At 41.0% G+C, this 20,636-nt stretch overlaps 1 protein-coding gene across 1 annotated transcript in view; it reads right to left on the bottom strand.

Moving 5' to 3' along the window:
• Nucleotides 1–372: 372 nt before the first annotated feature.
• Nucleotides 373–20,636, bottom strand: part of SNTG1 (syntrophin gamma 1) — a 2,212,578-nt gene continuing 2,192,314 nt past the window's right edge. The window contains exon 21 of the mRNA XM_029591258.1: nt 373–600. Coding sequence (XP_029447118.1) covers nt 412–600 — 189 coding nt within the window. The 3' untranslated portion in view covers nt 373–411. The remainder of the gene's footprint in view (nt 601–20,636) is intronic.

Here is a 20,636-nt window from a genome sequence, read left to right as displayed (position 1 = left end):
CAGGCATTAGTTCATTGCCCACTAAGACAATTTATTTTTAAAAAATTCAGAAACCATCAACAGTTCTCTTCTTATATTGATCTAAACAATTATTTTTTTTTCTAATCCTTAAATACTTCAGTCTATTATTTCCTTTTTGTCTTCAGTAGTACTTGGAGGACACCCAAAGTACCAGTAGTTCATATTGGCAGCTTAAATATCTTATCCTGTTATCTCAGCTTGAGATATATTTATTCAGATGAATGTATGATTCCAGAATGACCTTCAAATTCTTCTGCTGGAACTGCAATATGTTTATTTTAGGAACTGGTTTCCTTGTTCAGGAATCCCCAAGAGTTCAGGAATCCCCAAGAGCCCCAAGATTTGATTAATAAATACGGTTGCTAAACGGTGGTGCTGCACTTCAAGATGTCAGATACTGTACTTTACTTTGCTAGCACCCACTGTGGTGGCGGCAGCAGCAACAGGGGGTGTAGGTGCACTAGTAGCAGCAGCCGTGGCCTGGTTACCTACATAAAGAGGGTCCAAACAGGCAACTTTGGCAGCAAAGAAGGAGTGGATACAGTGAAGGACTGCAAACAAATTAGAAAATTCCAGTTCCTGAAAGGAAAAAACAAACAAACATTAGTATATTCCATACCACTCCCATTCCAATTAAGTATCCTGACTATAGCATAGGTTTCTTAAAGAGACTTTCCATATTTAATAAGACAGGGTCATTCTCAAAGTTATTTATGTTGAAAAATAGTAATTTCCATTGGGAATGTGCACAAATTTTGCTTTGCTTTATTTTTTTGTTTCAGAGGTTTGGGGTTTTTTTGTTTCGATTAATGTTCATTATACTCGTGTTTAAACATCCCTACAGCATAATATCTCAGACCTTTGATTTTGTAGAGAAGGTGGCTTTCCCTTGAAAGCTTCAACATCCAAAATCCTGGGATAGCTCAAGCATCCCAGTCTGCCAAACTGAAATAAACATTAGCAAAAACCTGACAATAAACAAGAAAAAGGGATTACCATGAAGAACTCCAAATCTCACCCACTAGCAAGAAACCTGTGTGGCATGGGCTACCTCACTAGGGGGGTCATTTTCCAAGGAGTTACCGCAGGAGAGAATTCCGCAAATCGTGCTAACAGCCGTTAACGTGATTTGCAAATGTTTAATTTTGTATTCAGGGGTGGAGCATATGTAAAGTAGGAAAGAGTTATCATGTGCCACAGCCAATAGCTACACCTCTTTCATTTGTGGTAGTTGTGTGCTAGAGGCTGGTAAATGTTTGAGTGAGAGAGAGAGAGCTGCTATAGTGTCTCCTCCCTAGACAGGTATTTGTATCCCTATGGTAGGCCCACCTAGTAACTCGAGGTGGGGATTAGGTATTAGTGTAAGGGATTGGGGGCCACTTTCACATTCAACATGAGACGTACGAACAGAACAGTGGTCTCTTGTGAAGATTTGATGGCCTTCGGAGTGAGGAAACTCACTCCGAAGGCCATCCGAAGGCCATCCGAAGGCCATCATTGTAATTTGCAATACACATGCTTATTAGCATAAGGTAACACCCCTTTATGCAATATTAGAAAATGAAGCCCTAGGATTGCCAACTGGCTCCAGTCCTGGTATTACTCACCAGCATGTAGGTATTTATAATCTTGCTTTTCTTAGCAAATGCAATAAGGAAATCAGAATAAACCCCAGCATGCAATGGGGTAAAACCAGGAATGGATCAACTGTCCCAAATATCTGGAGCCAGTTGGCAACGCTGTACCTCACTGGGCTAAGCCGAGCTCAGCCAGGACCTTCCCAGGCCCCCTCCAACCCTCTCTTACCTCCAAATGTTGTGCCAGGGGTGGGAACAACTGTAAGTCTGTATCGCCATGCAAGAAAATTGTGCCAGCCAGCCTTTAAACTGATGCATTTTGACATCACATGGCACTGGACTAAGGGATGGCTAGCACCAATTTTAAATGATTTGTGATGGGGCAAGACTGAGTGGACATCAGGATTTGCAGTGGGGTAGGAGTAAATGACCATCTATCCTACACTTTTCTTACACTAGGACTCCCATGGATGGGATAAGTGGGTGCCAGGGAGGTGCCCGGTCCTGGCATATTTCTCAGTTGATTGAAGGGGCCCAGTGAGATCCCATATGACTTGTTCAGCCAAGTCAGGGAGACCTAGGCCACAGAGGTTTCTTCTGGGGGATCTTAGGGGCTTGGAAAAGCACCAGGCAGCAGTGGTGGGATTGGAGATGCCTTTTGTATTGTTGCTAAATGAACCAAAAATAATCCAAAGTTTCTGAATATTTTCATGCAGTGCCATTTTTGGTTCAGATGGGCCACTCATTAAAATGAATACACATCCCTAATTTGCATGAATAATTTCACTGTCTAAAGCCCTTCCTTAATGCAGCTATTAGTATGCATGTTTTCCACTAGCACATACTTTTTGCTGCAATGAGGCTTTTCCAGGATTCTGTTTAAGTCAGGGAAGGAAAAGTGAGCACTTAGAATAAATTTTCAATCGCATACCTACTATTTCAGCAAAATTCTACATACAAAAAAAGCAGATACAAATGTATGCAGGTATTTTATACCCACGGCAAGTTTCAACGTGAAAGTGTGTGTATAACAGAGTACAAGCAGTTTGTGGCTTGCTGGAGGACAGAGTAGACTGTGGACTCTGGCTATTCTTCTACAGTTTTTTATTATTTACAGGCAAATTAAAGAACCCAAAGCCTGCTTTCCTTAGCAAGGCTGGAAACAGAAAGACAGCAATTAACAGCTAAGTAGTTTTAGCAAAGTTCATGCTCTCTTCTACTCTCATGTGGGGCCTCTTGTCCTCCTTGAGGTCTGACATCTTATCCTTCTCCTCAGGGGTAACACCCAGCAACCAGGATTCCCTTGTGGGTTGTCTCAAGATAGACCCAGCTAAATGCTTGGTCCTAGACTTTTAAGGAGGGTCTAACATGCACTGCTTTACAGCATGTATATCTTTTCTTTTAATCTTGGTACAGATTTATTTAATTTTATTTATTTAAAACCTTTTCTATATCATCGTTAAGTTCTATACCATCACAACGATTTACATACAGGCACATTAATTATAGTGGTTAACTGTGTACGGGTAGTATATTCTAACAAGTGCCAATAAGGTTTGGATACATTATGTCATTGTGGGTTGAAGGTACCTTCAGGCTTTATACCAATATAGAGAATTTGAAAATTACCCCCTAAGGAATTAATGGACTTTTTGAAAATTATTATGATATATGCTACTTTTACATGTGTAATTCTTTTGAAAATTCATTTCTTAATGTCTACTTTCTGACCTACAATTTAACAGTCAAGAAAAAAAGAGGGCAATTCTCAAAAGCCAATTACCTGGGTAAAAAGACTACCTGAAAATTGCCCATCCTGTGTGCAGGTAAAATTATGCATACTGTTTCACAACGTATGTGTTTTTACTCGCATAATTGTGGAGGTATTTGCAGAGTAGAGAGAAATTGCAGGAAGCAACAACATGCATAGTTTTGTATTTTGATAACTACTTGCATTGTTTTGGCCTGAAAAATCTTCTGCTGAAAAAGCACATGCAAATCTTAGTGGAAAATTTTTCATTGGGCAGTTTTCAAAGGAGAAATAACTAGAAACTTTTCACCTACCAGAACAGTTTTGGATATAGTTCCCAAAATGTGTATATCATGTAATTGCATATGATTTTCTAAAATATAGGCATTATTGTTAATTTTAAAGTCATATCTGTTTGCATACCTTATAGGCCAAAATAATAAAATATGAGCTTCTAAATTTAAGAACCTAAGGCCTGGATTTATCAAAATGCACTAAATATCACATGCGATAGGAAAAGGGGCACGTTTTTTGGTATTACGCAGTTTATTGCAATTTGTGCTAATACCTATGTGAAGCAAATTGTAGTAATTTTTTCACACTATGTAATAAGTTCCAGAATTGTTGTATTTCCTACATACAAACACTGGGGGGGACCATTTTTAGTAGGTCTACACTCCTGAAGAGCCAGCCTATCTGTCAGGGCCCTTCTAAAAGCAGGAGGGAGAGGGATAGGGAGAGAGAGACTAGCCATAAATGCCCTCATTTTAGGTAGGTATTTATATTTCTATAGGAGGCCCACCTAGTAACTCAAGATGAGGTTTAGGTATCAGTGTAGGGGTTAGGGACCACTTTGACATTCAAAATGAGATGTACGAACAGAACAGTACTCTCTTGTGAAGATTTGATGACCTTTGGAGTGAGGAAACTCACCCAAAGTTGACATTTGTGCAATATTCTCTCAACCTAGCTTGATGGACTCTTTACCTGGTAACATCATGCTAGGCTGAGAGAACGTTGCACAAATGTCATCTTTGGGTGAGTTTCCTCACTCCGAAGGTCATCAAATCTTCACAAGAGAGCAATGTTCTGTTCGTACATCTCATTTTGAATGTCAAAGAGGCCCCTAACCCCTACACTAATACCTAAACCTCACCTCGAGTTACTAGGTGGGCCTCCTATAGAAATATAAATACCTACCTAAAATGAGGGCATTTATGGCTAGTCTCTCTCTCCCTCTCCCTCCTGCTTTTAGAAGGGCCCTGACAGATAGGCTGGCTCTTCAGGAGTGTAGACCTACTAAAAATGGTCCCCCCCAGTGGGGGGGGGACCATACCCTAGGTATGCAGGTCCCCCCCAATGGGGGGGACGGGGGGACCTGCATACCTAGGATGCAGGTCTCATGACTAGTCTTTCTCAATCTCTCTCTCAATCTTTCAAAAAAGGTATAGTTAAAGCCATACAATATGGCTTTACAAAATTGTGAACTCAGTCATAAAACACACCCCAAACTCCTCCCTTTTTCTGATTTGCATCACACCATGCATTATGGTGCTTTCGCAGGCGTTAAAGGGGCTTAACACATGTGAAAACACCTTATAGCAATTTGATAAATGACCCTATAAGTTAGGGACCTAAATTAGATTCCTAATTTCAGCCAACTTAGAAACTTTAGTTATGAGCTTAAAATGCATGTAAATGTAGGGACCTAAAACTCAGGCATCTAATTTAGCTATTAATTTTCCTAGATTTAGGATATGTTATGTGCCTAATGCTAAAAATCAGTGCTAAACTTCTTTTTTCCCTGTTCTAATTCCATCCCTGTAGCCACCTATTTTCAAGGCTCCTCATTTAAAAGCCAAGTGAAACTAGGGAGGTGATTTTCAAAGGGTTTAGGTTCCTAACTTTTACAGTCAGGCTCCTAAATTGGTCCTTTTGTAAATGTTGTGGAGCTGAATGCCAAAATTTAGGATTCTAATTTCACTAAATTAAGGAGTCTAAAAAATGGGTGTCCGCAGAGGCAGAGTAAGAAGCATAGCAATGATTTTCTCCCTACCTGAAACGGAATTAGCATTATTTATCATAACTTCTGTTTCAGGCATAAACACAGCTTAACACTAGGAAAAAAGGTGTAGTTATCTCTGGCAATAACTTGCATTATGCTATCATATGCTGTGTTAATGCCCCTCATTTTCATATATCCTGCCCAAACTCCTCCCCTTTGAATACATGTAAAAAATGTGTATTTGCATTGCGTGATGCGATAAATAATGCATGCGTTATGGTGTTATTGTGGGCGTTAGGGCCCTAATGCCTGTGATAACAATTGGCCTCTGAAAGTCTAAATTAGGCTCTCAGGCCTAGTACATTTTTAAAAGGGACAATTTAGGAGCCAAAAGTCAGGCTCCTGAACCCTATGAAATTGGCCTCCTAACTCCCAAAGATAGACTGCTAGAGATTTTGAAAATTGAACTCAAAGTTTATGAAAACTGTGCATAATAAAGAGTAAAGACTACCTTGTAATAATCTAGACAGCTAAATGGCAGACACAATTTAATGTGGAAAAGTGCAAAATAGTGCATGTAGGTAAAAATAATCCCAACTACAGTTACATGATGATCCATGTCAGGAGTCACCACTCAGGAAAAGGACTTTGGAATCTTTATGGGCAATACTTTGAAATCTTCAGCTCAGTGTAAGGTAATGGTCAAAAGGCAAATAGGGTATTAGGAATTATTCTGAAAGGAAGAGAGAACAAAACTAAGAATATCATAATGCTCTTATATGGATCCAAGGTGAAATCATCATGGGTTCTGGTTGCCCCATCTCAATAAAGACACAGTAGATGTAGAAAAGTTACAGAGAAGGCTTAAAAATGATAAGGGGGATGGAAAATCTCCCTTATGGAAAAAGGCTAAATAGAAAAGAGTGAAGTGAGAGATAATATGATTGAAATTTGTTTTGAGTAGTGTGGCATAAGTAAATAGGGAATGGTTATTTACTCTTTCAAACAACACTAGGACTAGGGGACACTGCATGAAATTAGCAACCGGCAGATTTAACACATATTGGGGCTGGTGCTATAATATTCACGGAAAGCGGGTGCTGACTTTTCAGCATCCGCTTTCTTAATGCGTGCATGGCGCCTGCAAGGGGGGGCGCCATGCTATAAACAAATTAGGGGGTCGCACTAGCAAGGAAGCACTAGGGTTGCTTGCACGACCTTAGCACCTCCTTACTGTCCTGACCTCAAGTTTATCGGCGTCAGTTTTCATAACGCAGCTGGCCGGTTATGAAAACTGATGCTAAGCATATCGGCGTCGGTCTTCAATGCGGCATTCTGAGGGTTTTTTCTTTTTTTTAACTTTTAATGAAGTACAGAGAAGCAGCTTTTTCTGCATTTCTGTACTTTTTTTCAATGCACTCAGCTATTAATGCCTTCTCCAGGCAGGCGTTAATAGCTGAGCGATAAATGTGCATCTGAGAATCACATTTATTTTTTTGCATTTGGAGTGAATGGGTAATAGCTTCATTCACATGCATTTGCATGTGATGAGCGCTATCTCATTCACTCCGCGTCGGACGCTGAGCACACTGTATTGCATCAGCCCCATTGTAAGAAGTATTTTTTCACTCAGCAAACAATCAAGCTATGGAATCTGTTGCTGGAGGATATGGTAAAAGCAACTAATATAGTGGAGTTCAAAAGAGGATTGGTCAAGTTTCTGAAAGAAAGTCCATAAACAGTTATTAGCCAGGTGGACTTGGGAAAGTCAGTTCTTATCCCTGGAAGTGAGTTACAAGAAATAGATCAACTATTAGGGATCTGATAGGTACTTGTGACCTGGACTGGCCATTGTCATAGACAGAGTGCTGGGTTCAGTGGACCCAGCATGGCACTTCTTATATTCTTCTATTTGATAATACTGCTTTTGCCCAGACCTACTTATTAGGCTGGTCATAACAATAGTGAGTGAGTTACTTTAGGGTCAGATAAACCATAGCAATAATCCATTTTATTTCTTAACAGTGTGCTGTCTGCAGAAAAAATAATTAGGGAGCTAAGCCAGTAATTATACCCACTGACTAGATACTGTTTACCCTAGGAATTATTTGCTAAGGAAGACGAGGAAGAGACTGTTGTGAAATATCACAATTAATAAACAGGCATAATTATCTGCTTAAGTCATCACACTAAAATCTGTGGAAATTTGGGTTTTATAGTTTCAAATCCTGGCATGACCAACCAGAATATTAAGTCTATTGAAAGAGATAGAATGAATACCAATTACAACTGGATAATAATAATAGTTTAACATATTTGTCTAGTGCTTGTATGAAAATGCATTTTACAACATAAATATTACCATTAACACAGGATTATAATACTACATTATCCTTTGTAATATTCCATTCAGGGATGCCTATAACATCACATTAATCAGTTTCAGTAGATTATATTATTCTTTTACCCTCTGTCCCTTAGAAGGTGACCTATAAATTAAGCAATAAAATCAGTACCAGGCTTCCTACTACAGAACCTATTGTAGATAACTTAATATTATTGCAACTATCCATCTAAATTAGTTACATACACACACACAACATTTATATACAAGGCTTTTACGGAGAATACATCTGTAAGATCCACCAATGAGGTGAGATAAAATGCACACCAAGCTCCATTGGTCTTTACCTTTCACTGCGGTTATGGTTCTTTGATTACAATAGTCTTTTTACTAGGGAAGGCATGGCCTTGCCTAGTGGTTAGAAAAATGAGCTGTGATCTAGATAAAATAGGATTCATATCCCACTTTTCTTACAGGCATTCTGTGCGACCTTGGGCAAATTATTTTATTTCCTGATGTCCCAGGGACCATTTAGATTGCAAGATATTTTGGGAAAGGACTTATCATACCTGAAAAATATATTATGAATTGCCTTGAGCTCAATTTGGAAAGACAGTTGAGGAGAGGCATCAACATTGACAGACACAAAATTCACAATGATGCAGCAAGAAGAGTGTCATGAACATCCCAAGGCAGCAAAAATGGGCAAAGGACACTATTAATAATAGCATGAACAGACCAAGGCACTATAAGAGAGGGAAAGCAGCACCATCAGTGGTAAACACACACCAAGGCACTAACAAGGCAACAACAACAGTGTCATGAATTCTCAAAGGCTGTCTGACAGGGGCAGGAGCAGGCCAAGCAGTAACAGTGACAGAACATTACAGCAAGATGCTGAACCAGGAGAGAGGTGTTGTGGCAGGAGGTTTTTCTTTCTTCTTTCACATTTTTGTCTCTGGAGCCAAAACATCCACTATAAGCAAAAGAGTGGCAGGATAGGAGAAGCAGGCCAAGCAGCAACAGTGTACAACAACACAACCAGGGACAGAACAAGGAGAGAGATGGGTAATGGGAAGGGGGAAGGACAGGAGAAGCAGGTGGGCTTACAGCAGAAACAAGGATCCAGTATACCAAGGCATCCAATGAGGTGCAGGAAAGAAGAATGGATTTCTAAAAATGTTTTGGTTTTGGGGCCAAAGCCCCCCAATATGATCAAGACAAAGATAGGACATAAGTAGTGGGTAGGGTTGCAGCCGCAAAAGTGGCAAATGGAAATAACACAACAAGGCACTGAGGGCAAAAACTGTGGACATTGGTTTATTGTAGCTGTGCACTCTGTCCTCCTGCCACTTGCACATAAATTCAGGGAAACCCTAGCAAAAGGAGATTTAATTTTAATGAAGACCAACCTTTCAACCAAGTTGGTTGTTTGGAACTGACATTAGTGCCAGCCAGGAACAAAGTGGACTCATGATGTTCCTTGATATTGAGGACACCAGTTCACTAGGCATGCTGGTTGATGGGAAGGAAAGAAAATGTTTGGCCACCTTGACCAGATCTTGGCCGTCTGTGACCTTCTATTCCCATTGTGCCAATGGATCTGAGGCACTGTTCTTGATGAGCTGTGCAAGAGAGCATGTGACTGAAATCTGTGCTGGGGACTCCTGTGCTGGCAGGAGATAATAGTCTCTGCTACCATCTGATATAGCCCTTCTGTAATGGCTATGGGATGAGGTGGTGGAAAAAGGTAGCTGACAGGGTGCTATTATGCCTAGAGTACTCTGTGAGGTCTCCCTCTTTTCTGTGCTGCATCCCCACTTACCCTCTGCCTGTAGTGCTTTTTTTTCAACGCCCTAGAAAACAATTTCTCCTTCCAGTACTTTAGACTGTTCTACTGGACATCAGAAGGTCAAACTACACGGCTAGCATGTAAGGATCATTTTCGATGATGGGGGTGAGCCTCTTTTCCACTTGCAGCTGCAAGGAATTCATGAGCGGCAGCAGCAGCTCTACTTGTAATCCCTGTTCCTGACAAAATACCCTATAACTTCTCCTCCAGGATACTATCTATGGGGATAACTCACCCATGATGGCTCTTGTACAACTCAGATCCACAGTGGCATCGTTGAAGGGCTTCAGGACTTTTACCATCTGCATCATGTTTAACCAATTGTGATGCCCCTGGGGCAATTTATACCTCTCTCACTTTCCAGAGACAATTCATGAAGGGCTGTCTATTGCTCCATTTACCTCTGCAGCATCAGATAGGAGGAATTCACACATGCGGCCTGCATCCTGAATAATATTATGCAGAGGCACCCCATTGCTTCCTGCTTCTCAGGTAGCTCTTGCCCATCCTTCATATTCTAGAGAAAAGTTCCCACTATTTTCCTGCACTTCTCTATCAGTTCCTTAAGGACCGAGTACATTCCTTTGGCCTTAGCCTCAGGGCATTCCTTACTGCCAGATGAAGCAAGCATGTAAAGCATTAGATCCTTTCATAGCCCCTTACCTTTACCTGCCCTAATTATGATAGTGCCATTGTCTTTAACAATAAATTCAGAAACAATAGCACTGTTTCTCTAGTCTAGCTTCCAGTCCTCCATCATCCTATTTATATAAACTGAGCAATTGTAGTAGTCCATCACCTGGGTGTACAGCACAATCCACCTTTATTCTGCTGGTCTGCCCTTGCCAGAGATGTTGACCTATCCAGCTGTCTCCAGTGTGCTGTCAGGGAGATATAGGCATGCATAGTATTCTGGCTGGTCCAGATGTCTTGTGAAATGGATGGTATATACCTCCACCTTGGACATCTGCACCTACATTCAAGTATAGCACTGACTGTAAACATGTCTATTGAATGCTATCCAAGAGGGACCTTTGCAACCAGAACTTAAAGGTGTAGCAGCTAATTATATCCAATGTCCTCTACCACCTGCAGGGGCTGCTTATTCAGAGCAATCATTTCACTGATGCACTATCACCACCTTTGATGCTGCCTGCCTCTTCCACTGGAATAGCTCTGTGGAATACTACCCTATCCATTACACTGTGGCTTGATGCCAATTTTGGGAGGGGAGTTATTTATATGTTTCTTACTGAGGGAAAGGGCCGAGGGGTTAACTTGGGAGGCAGAATTTCCCTTTTCTCTGGCCTTCTTGCTCCTGCTTTGAGTAGAATGCAAAAAACCTCAGTTTAGGGTTGCCAACTGGCCCTGGATTTTCAGGTCCTGGTTTTACCCCATTGCATGCTGGGATTTATTCTGATTTATCTATTGCATTCCTTCAGAAAATCAAGATTATAATATCTGTGTGCAGGGGAGTAAAACCTGGACCAGTTCAACCTGTCCTTAACATCTGGAGCCAGTTGGCAACCCTGGCTCAGTGAAATCAACCCCCACAAAAGATAGAATGAGGGACATGACAGGAAGCAGAGTGAAATAAAAAAAATCTAAGTCATATACTTGGGTAGAGATGTGAATCGTGTGATCGATCGTCTTAACGATTGATTTCGGCTGGGAGGGGGAGGGAATTGGATCATCGCCATTTGGGTTTTTTAAATATCGTGTAAATCGTGTAAATCGTGTAAATCGAAAACCAGCACACTAAAACATCCCTAAAACCCACCCCGCCCCTTTAAAATAAATCCCCCACCCTCCCGAACCCCCCCAAAATGCCTTAAATTACCTGGGGTCCAGTGGGGGGGAGGGCAGGAAAACCGGCACACTAAAACAACCCTAAAACCCACCCCGACCCTTTAAAATAAATCCCCCACCCTCCCGAACCCCCCCAAAATACCTTAAATTACGATTTTTTGACTATAAATCGGGGGAATTGTTATTGTATCGCGGCTCTAACGATATTTTAAATCATCAAAAAACGATTCACATCCCTATACTTGGGAGTATGACAGAAAAAAATTATATTGAAACCTGAAGGCATAGTGAGAATGAAAAAGGGCACCATCAAACATCCCAAGGAACTGTAAGAGGAGTAAAGGAGCATTTAAAATAGCAAAAATACCCCAAGGCTCCAAAAGTGGGGCAAAGGATACAAACAATATTAGAATGAAGACCCCAAGGTAGCAAAAGTGCAAAGAAGCACCAGGAGTGGTATAAACAGCTCAAGGCACCATGACAAGGGGAAAAAGCACCATAACTGGCAAGAAATATCCCAAAACACTGAGAGATGCTCAAACCAGCACAAACATTGATGTGAAGGCACCAAAGCAACATGAGAGGTGCAAAGCAATATTCACAGTGGCAAAAATATCCCAAGGCTCCATATGGGGGGCAAAGGGTGCCAATAAAAGTGGATATGAGGACCTCAAGGCAACAGAAAGAGGACAAATGTCATCAACAACAGTGGCATGAAAACCCCAAAGCATTGTCACAGGGATGAGAGGTGGTTCTGCCTCTGATACCATTGATCACTAAGATTCATTCAACTGATCTGGCTGGGTAAGTAGATGGGAGGGTGTTCCCTTCATTCCTCGTAGCTCTGTGCTTGTCCCTCCGAAAGTTATGTGCTCAATCAAAAAAGGAACCAACAGAAGAAGTACCTTTTTTCAGTCAAGGTTATATGAAAAGCTGTGCTCTCCTGCTAAAACTTTCAACTCACCATAAGGGGAAAATCACAAACAGTGACTTGAAACCAAGGAAAACTCAGTAGAGTCTGTAGCAGTCATGATGTGTAAATTGGATCTCAGACTTCTGCATGTAAAAGGGAAAAGACTGACTAAACCACCTAGAAACCAGAAGATAGTGAATTTGCTATCCTTGGTCAGGGAGAAGCCAGAGGATATCTCTGGAGGAAAACTGATGTAGTTTCCTTATGGCATCATTTTTGGAAAGGGCTGGAAGTTTAAGTTTCCCTTTTACCAAGGTGTAATCCAACAAATGCTAGATCAATAGTCAGAAACACAAGGGAAGGGAGTTTGAAAGAAAATACCAGGACATACTGAATAAGATGTGTGTAAAATTTCAGATTGGCATGGTAAGACCAAGAAACAGAAAATATTGAAAGAAAACTGAAGACAGTAGGAGCAGAGGCAGAAACCCCCATCACCCACAGGTACCAGGAGAGGTTTGGAGAAACAGGAATACTTGTATTTTAAAGCACAAAGCATAGTGCAGTGCAATACTGCAAGAAGAGTGGCATCAACATGCCAAGACACAGAGTGAGGGCTAAGGCAGGAAGAAGAAGGCATCAAAACCCCAAGGCACCAAAATAAGGGGAAAATGTTACCAAAAGTGGCAAGAATACCCAAATCATCCATGGGAAGTGCAATAAATATAAAGCATTGGATTGCAATGGCAAGACCATTAGTTAGTAAGAACCTTGAAGACAGACAGAACAGAGGCAGAAATACCCAAAAGTACCAAGAGTGGCTTGGAGCAACAAGACAGCTAGTGCTAAAGACCACAAACCATAGATACAGAGCAACACAGCAAAAGAAGTGGTACCAACACCTCAAGGCTCTGTGAGAGGGCATCTTAGCTCAAAATGTGGCATCAACACTCCAAGGCACCTAAATAGAAGCAAATGGGTCCACAATAATGGTATGAGCACCTAAAGGCACCTAAAGGGCAACAAAGGGCAGCACAATTTTAATGTGGGTAAACTCATGTTTATCCACGTAAGGACAGAATAACCGGCTGCACGTTTTTACACTGGTGAAGATTTTAAAGGCTTGTACAATCCATGCACATGATTGCAGCAGGTTGAATTTTTTTTACTTTTCATGATTTATGATGACCATTGATTCCTGAAAATTTTACTCCCCCAACCCTTTAAATTTTTGCTCCACATGTCATACTTGCTTTTACAGCCAGTGGCACATTTTCATGCCAGTGAATTTTCTCAATTTTCTCTCATCCTGATTCGTCTTTCCAAGTGCTTTGACTTCTATCTGCACTCTGACACTTGTGCCTAATAGAGCATTGATTCAATAACCAATAACATTTGTTTACTTTCATTGACAGAACTTAAAAAATGTAGCGGATAAAAATGTGCCAGTGAAAGTTTTGAAGAATTGCACAATTAGTGTGCATGATCGCATCATGTTGCAATTTAATGACCTTTCATCATTTATGAAAACCTTTAAGAACATAAGAACATATTGCCATGCTGGGTCAGACCAAGGGTCCATCAAGCCCAGCATTCTGTTTCCAACAGAGGCCAAACCAGGCCACAAGAACCTGGCAAGTACCCAAACATCAAGACAATCCCATGCTACTGATTCCATTAATAGCAGAGGCCATTCCCTAAGTCAACTTGATTAAAAGCAGTTAATGGACTTCTCCTCCAAGAACTTATCCAAACCTTTTTTAAACCCAGCTACACTAACTGCACTAACCACAACCTCTGGCAACAAATTCCAGAGCTTAATTGTGCATTGAGTGAAAAATAATTTTGTCCAATTAGTCTTAAATGTTTTACTTGCTAACTTCATGGAGTGCCCCCTAGTCCTTCTATTATCCGAAACCTTGGAGTGATTATCGATACGGAACTAAGTATGAAACAACATATATCTCTAAAAGTAAGGGAAGGTTACACCAAACTTATGACTCTCAGAAGACTTAAGCCACTACTAACAACAAATGACTTCCGATCAGTACTACAAGCATTAATTTTTTCAAGCACTGATTACTGTAATGCCCTTCTACTAGGATTACCCCACACCACAATAAGACCACTACAGGTATTACAAAACACAGCTGCAAGAATTTTAACTGGTAAAAGTAAAAGAGACCATATCACCGAAACCCTAATTGAACTACACTGGCTACCCACTGAACAAAGAATTCAATACAAGACTCTATGCACCATACATAAATTAATACACGACGAAAAGGCAGAATGGCTGAACACAGCCCTTCACGTACACGTCCCTAATAGAAACTTGAGATCAGCAAACAAAGCCCTACTAACTATTCCCTCAGGGGTAGATTTTCAAAAAACGCGAATAGGCGTACTTTTGCTGGCACATCAGGCGCCAGCAATAGTACGCTGGATTTTAGTAGATACGTGCGGAGCCGCGCATATCCACTAAAATCCTGGATCGGCGCGCGCAAGGCTATGAATTCTGTATAGCCGGCGCGCGCCGAGCAGCCTACCCCCGTTCCCTCCAAGGCCGCTCCGAAATCGGAGCGGCCTTGGAGGGAATCCTCTAACGCCCTCCCCTCACCTTCCCCTCCCTTCCTCTACCTAACCCACCCGCCCAGCCCTGTCTACACCCCCCCCTTACCTTTCTCCGGGGATTTACGCCTCCCAGGGAGAAGTAAATCCCCACGCGCCAGCGGGCCTGTTGCGCGCCGGGACGCGACCTGGGGGCGGGTACGGAGGGCACGGCCACGCCCCCGGACCGCCCCGGGCTGTGGCCACACCCCCGTACCCGCCCCCAAAACGCTGCCGACACGCCCCCTAAACGCCGCACCGACCGGGCCAGCCCCCGACATGACCCCGACACGCCCCCCTCGGAGAACCCCGGGACTTACGCGAGTCCCGGGGCTCTGCGCGCGCCGGTAGGCCTATGTAAAATAGGCTCACCGGCGCGCAGGGCCCTGCTCGCCTAAATCCGCCCGGTTTTGGGCGGATTTAGGCGAACAGGGCTCTGAAAATCCGCCCCTCAGTAAAAACAGCAAGACTAACTCAAGTAAGGGATAGGGCCCTATCCCTAGCAGGACCTATAATATGGAACACCATGCCTTTAGAAATCAGAATGCAAAGAGACATCAAAGCATTCAGAAAAAGTTTAAAAACATGGCTATTTAAGCAAGCATACCACAAAGTGAATGGAGAGTAGAATCCAGGGAAATGTACGATGCGGTCAGAAGAACTCCCACACATACACACATCAGCTTACTCGAATTGGGTGTGTATGTGTATTTTATTTTATTTTACTTTTATTAGATTGCAACAACAGAGGACCAGACTTAAGTATTAATTTATCTTATAGCTGATATACTTAAAAGCAGACATGACTTATCACAACCACTAAGTAATATTTAATATGAAACTATGTTACAGTATTTGATGGCACCTGTTTAGTTAATATAATTTAACACATTTAAGTTTGAAATTATGTGCCTTATTGTGAACTGTTGTGATGGCAACTAGCTTAATGATGGTATAGAAAAGGTTTCAATTAAATAAATAAATAAATAAATAAATAAATAGATAGATAAATATATAAATAAATAAAGTGTAAATAACTGATTCACATCTACTCATTCAAAACCTTTCATGACTTTAAAGACCTCTATCATATCCCCCTTCAACCGTCTCTTCTCCAAGCTGTACAGCCCTAACCTCTTCAGACTTTCCTCATAGGGGAGCTGTTCCATCCCCTTTATCATTTTGGTTGCCCTTTTCTGTACCTTCTCTATCATAACTATATATTTTTTGATATGTGGCAACCAGAATTGTACACAGTATTCAAGGTGCGGTCTCACCAAGGAGCGATAAAGAGGTATTATAACATTTTCTGCTTTATTAACCATTCCCTTCCTAATAATTCCTAACATTTTGTTTGAATTTTTGACTGCTGTAGGACACTGATGCCTAGATCTTTTTCCTGGGTGGTAGCTCCTAATATGGAACCTAACATCATGTAACTACAGCAAGGGTTATTCCTGAAAATTCTATTCTCTTCAGCTTTTGCTCCATGTCTTAATGATAGAACCGCTGGCAGCACGTTTTTCTGCCAGTGAATTTCTTAATTTTCACTCATCATGATTCATCTTTTGATGAAGTAGGACCAATAAAGTCAAGTATTTTTTTATAAATCCATAATCTGACACTTGTTTCTAACAGAGCATCAATTTGTTCACCATAAAATGTTTTCTTTTACTGTTAGAACCTAAAATATTGCAGCATAAAAATTCTGCCAGCAGCCTTTCAAGGGTGTTAAAGAGTTGGCTTTTCTGATGCTAATATTAACCTCTTGCTGCAGTTCTAAGCATTCACATATTTTCACAGTAGGCATGCTTTTACCCAAGCAAAATGTGGGTGGATTTAGTTGGGGGAGGGAAAGTTACCACAAGCATTTCATTTCAAAATCACCATGTGCACTTTAACATGCATTCTTGACACCTGCTTCAAAACAGGTCAACTGTATGAGGGTACAAAAACTACTTCTATTTCTCTGCTGGCCCCTATATACAAAGGGAAATTTGAGGATAGTTTCCTTTGTAAATCAGCTTGCGGGCCCACAGGTACAAAGTAGGCACTAACATGAGCATGATGAAAATTGCCCTCCCTAATAATAGACTAAGGGCTTAATAAATAAGTTGCTCACATTGGTGCAAGCACAGTGGGTAGTTTTTACCCCATGAAATTTGCACCAGTAATCACAGCAAAATGCGTTATTTTGCTTTGATTATTGCTGCAGGAAAAAAGTATCCACAGAGATGTGTGCCTGTTTTTCCTGCCTGTCCTTTATCCAGGAAAAACAAAGCATGCTGTTTGAAAATACAAACCTAAGCATATTGCTGCCTTACCCGATGTAATCTCGCCCTGGGGAATGCACCACAGCATGCCGGTAAAATTGCACGCTTTGTGTAACCACTCATGGACGGGGGTGTGCAATTTTCTAAAATCTCATTTCTACAGGTCAAACACAGTTTTACCTGCAAAATTAATGATTACTGTCTTCTAAAAATGGAACAGTAGCTAAAAGCTTGTGTACACTGAATGACCCATATAATTTTGTATCATGTTATCTGTAAAAGATACCGTAGGTGAAAAATCAGTCATTAAAGTTTTATCAACCAGTGTTAGCTTGCACCTAGGATTTATTTTTTTATTTCAGTTATCTATCATATTCAGTATTTTATTCATTCACTGATACATTAAAACATGTTTATACCTTGCTTGTAAACATGCTTATATAGATCTGCATTGAGGGACATTTTGTTTATATTTAAATTAAAGTTAGTTTTTTAAATCATACATAACAAGAATCAGTACACAATTATTTGCGCTTCAATGAAGAGCCCCTTTTGAGCTGGTTTACATTAGCGAAACAAACCTTTATTTCAGTGAAGCATGTCATACGTACAGTAGCATAACATGGAACATTTAAACATTCTCAGAGGGCAACAAAACCGGCTAATAGGGCTTCTTGTCACAATCCCAGTAGTAACTGTTATATGACTATAAACTGCCTGCGAGAAAGGGATTGGAATGTGTGTCAGGTACAGTTGCTGAAGAAATATTGATTTCTGTTTCAGGGTCTTGCAAATTACTGGATAGCTGCATTATATAAGAGAGGCTTGCTACATAATTCTGCCAAGGATCCCAGATGTTTTCTTTAAATTGTTAGCCAGTGAATTACAGTACATAGCAACATAGTTACAGAGCAGATAGCATAAAAAAATACTTCTGGCCTATCCATTCTTCCCAATTTTTCTGTCCACAGTGCCAAGGATTCATCCCATCAGCTAGCCACAGAATGCAGCTGGTCTGCAAGCTATAGCTCCTTATCCAGGATAGTCTTTTGTATCTTCTTCTTCTTTGATACTCTTATTTTGGGAAGATGAGCATACAAGATCCCGTCTTAGTTCTCTCCAGTAACCCTGTGTTTCTCATGTCTAACCACAGAGCTCTGTAATAATCTAAACAGCCAACAATTCTAGCACCCAGCCTTCTAGGTCCCTGGAGTAGCTTGCCAGACTCTACTACATGAGCACCTTTGTTTCTGCTAGAACTTCTGGTTGTTACAGTATTTGCAGCCTGTCAGACAGATTTAGCTGCCAGTCATTTCAACCATCACAGCCCGCCAGACAAACTCAGTCACATGGATGCCTGTCTTTCTGCAAACTACTTTGCAATTCATTATGTCAGCCCCGATATTCATTGTTGAGTCAGTGTTTTGGCTTGCCAGAGGTCAGTTTGGACTCTGGCTATCCTTTTGCAGTTTTGTTTATTAATTATAATAAAAAATGTACAAAACACAAGCCTGATGACTTCAGCAGTACCGGAAACAGAAAATAAGCTGTTTACACACATACGTCATTTAGCAAATTTCCTACTTCCTCATAATCTCGTCAGGGGCCTCCCTTTCCCTCCGGGCCCTGGCTTCTTATCCCTCTCCCCAGGGGAAATGCCATGCAACCAGGATTATTTTATGGGCTGTCATAAGATGGACCAGGCTAAATGGCTGGTCCGGGATGTTTAAGAAGGGTCTAACATGAACTCCTTTACATATACTGTATATTAAAACATGCCATTAGGTCCTAATTACTCCTGTCTTTTCACTTTTATTAACTAAGATTCCTCTGTGCTTATTACAAACTCTCATAATCTCTGTTACTATTTCAGTTTCTATAGCCCAGCCCTGGAAGAAGTTCCACAAATCCACCACCGTTTTTGATGAAAAACATTTCCTATCGTTCATTCAAGTAGATAGTTTTACAAATATATAGTTGTTAAAAAAAGAGTTAATGCAGTATGATAAAGGACAGAGTATACATTTATTTTTAAACACAATGAAAAATTCAAGAAAACCCTTGTATTATGTTTAGTTTCATTTAAAAATGATATGGAACCTCCCCTCCAATAAAATATTTTCATTGACTTCCATTGAGCAATGAAAAAACACCTAACAGACACAAAATCATCCCCCCCCCCCTCCACACACACACACAACACCTTCCTTTAAGCTTCCCCCAACACCCCCAGGACCTTGTTTGCCTTTTCTATTGGATGCTTCAATGTAGAAAGGGACAGAAGGAATCCCCAAAAAGGCATCTGCTGGCACTCAGGCTGGTACCATTTTGTCTTAATACCATTTTTTTGGGTGGTGGTGGGGTTTTTTTTCTTTTTTTTTGTAATGTTTATTTCAGTTCAGCAAATGAAACAAACTAAAATAAACATTAAAGAGGTGAATTTTAAAAGCTGGGCATGCACCAAAATCCAGAGGTGTTGTGCGCACGTAGGACATGACAGTGTCCGCCCAATTTTAGAAGCCATCTACATGCACACACATCTCCTGATACGTGACTATCTCACATGGAATGAAGAAGGGGGAGTGGTTTGGGTGGGGCACGGTCGTTCCGGGCAATGGCCAAGAGATGTGTGAGCAAATACCTACGCACCTGGGCATGCACCCAGTAGTCCTGTGCCGCATAAGTTTACTTCTATTATGGAGGAAGTATGAGTTAAAAAAAAAAAAAAAAAGAAACAGGCATCTCTGAAGGGTTTAAGGGGTCTGGGGTAACTGGGAGGAGTGCAGGCTAAAGAACCAGGGGGGGGGGCCTAACTCTAGAGTGGGCTAACTGGTGGGTGAATTGGTAAAACTGGTCATGGCATGGACGTGTGCCCCCCACTTGCGTGGCTCAAACCTAAATTTGCACGGCTGTGCACACCCACTTGCACAATTAGGTGCACACATACGCAAGCCTAGGCTATTTTTAAACAAATGTGTGGATATGTGCACGCATGTTATCAAATGGCTGCATCTCTGGATGCACTCTGATGCGCATGTGCCTGTTGAAAGTCACCATCCCCATGAAACAAAACCTTAATTGAAAAAAAATGAAAAAATAAAACATTTTTTTCCACACACTTCCCTAGTGAATGGAGCTGAATTTCAATAAGACTCTTCAACTTGACTATAGAATCCCCTTGGGCTTTTTTCTTTTTCCTATAAAAAGTTTTCACCGTGCAGGATGCTAAAGCATATAATAACATAAATCAGTCAAGAAGATTGACCAATTCAGAATTTCAGTGAATCTTCATGCTATTTGTTGAATTTGTGCAACAGGAAAAAGAAGACAACTTGCAGTAATATCTTTTCATATCAAACCTCAGCTTTTTTTTGTAAATTCTGCACCTCTGATGACCTCAAGAAATTACACTAGAATAGACCGTGGAATGGCATCCAGTCTCACAACCTGCAATCTCTTCAAGTCACTCTCACATTTTATAA

This window comes from Rhinatrema bivittatum, chromosome 2, assembly GCF_901001135.1.
Source record: "Rhinatrema bivittatum chromosome 2, aRhiBiv1.1, whole genome shotgun sequence".
Taxonomy (NCBI): Eukaryota; Metazoa; Chordata; class Amphibia; order Gymnophiona; family Rhinatrematidae; genus Rhinatrema; species Rhinatrema bivittatum.
This window is presented reverse-complemented; position numbering and strand designations above follow the sequence as displayed.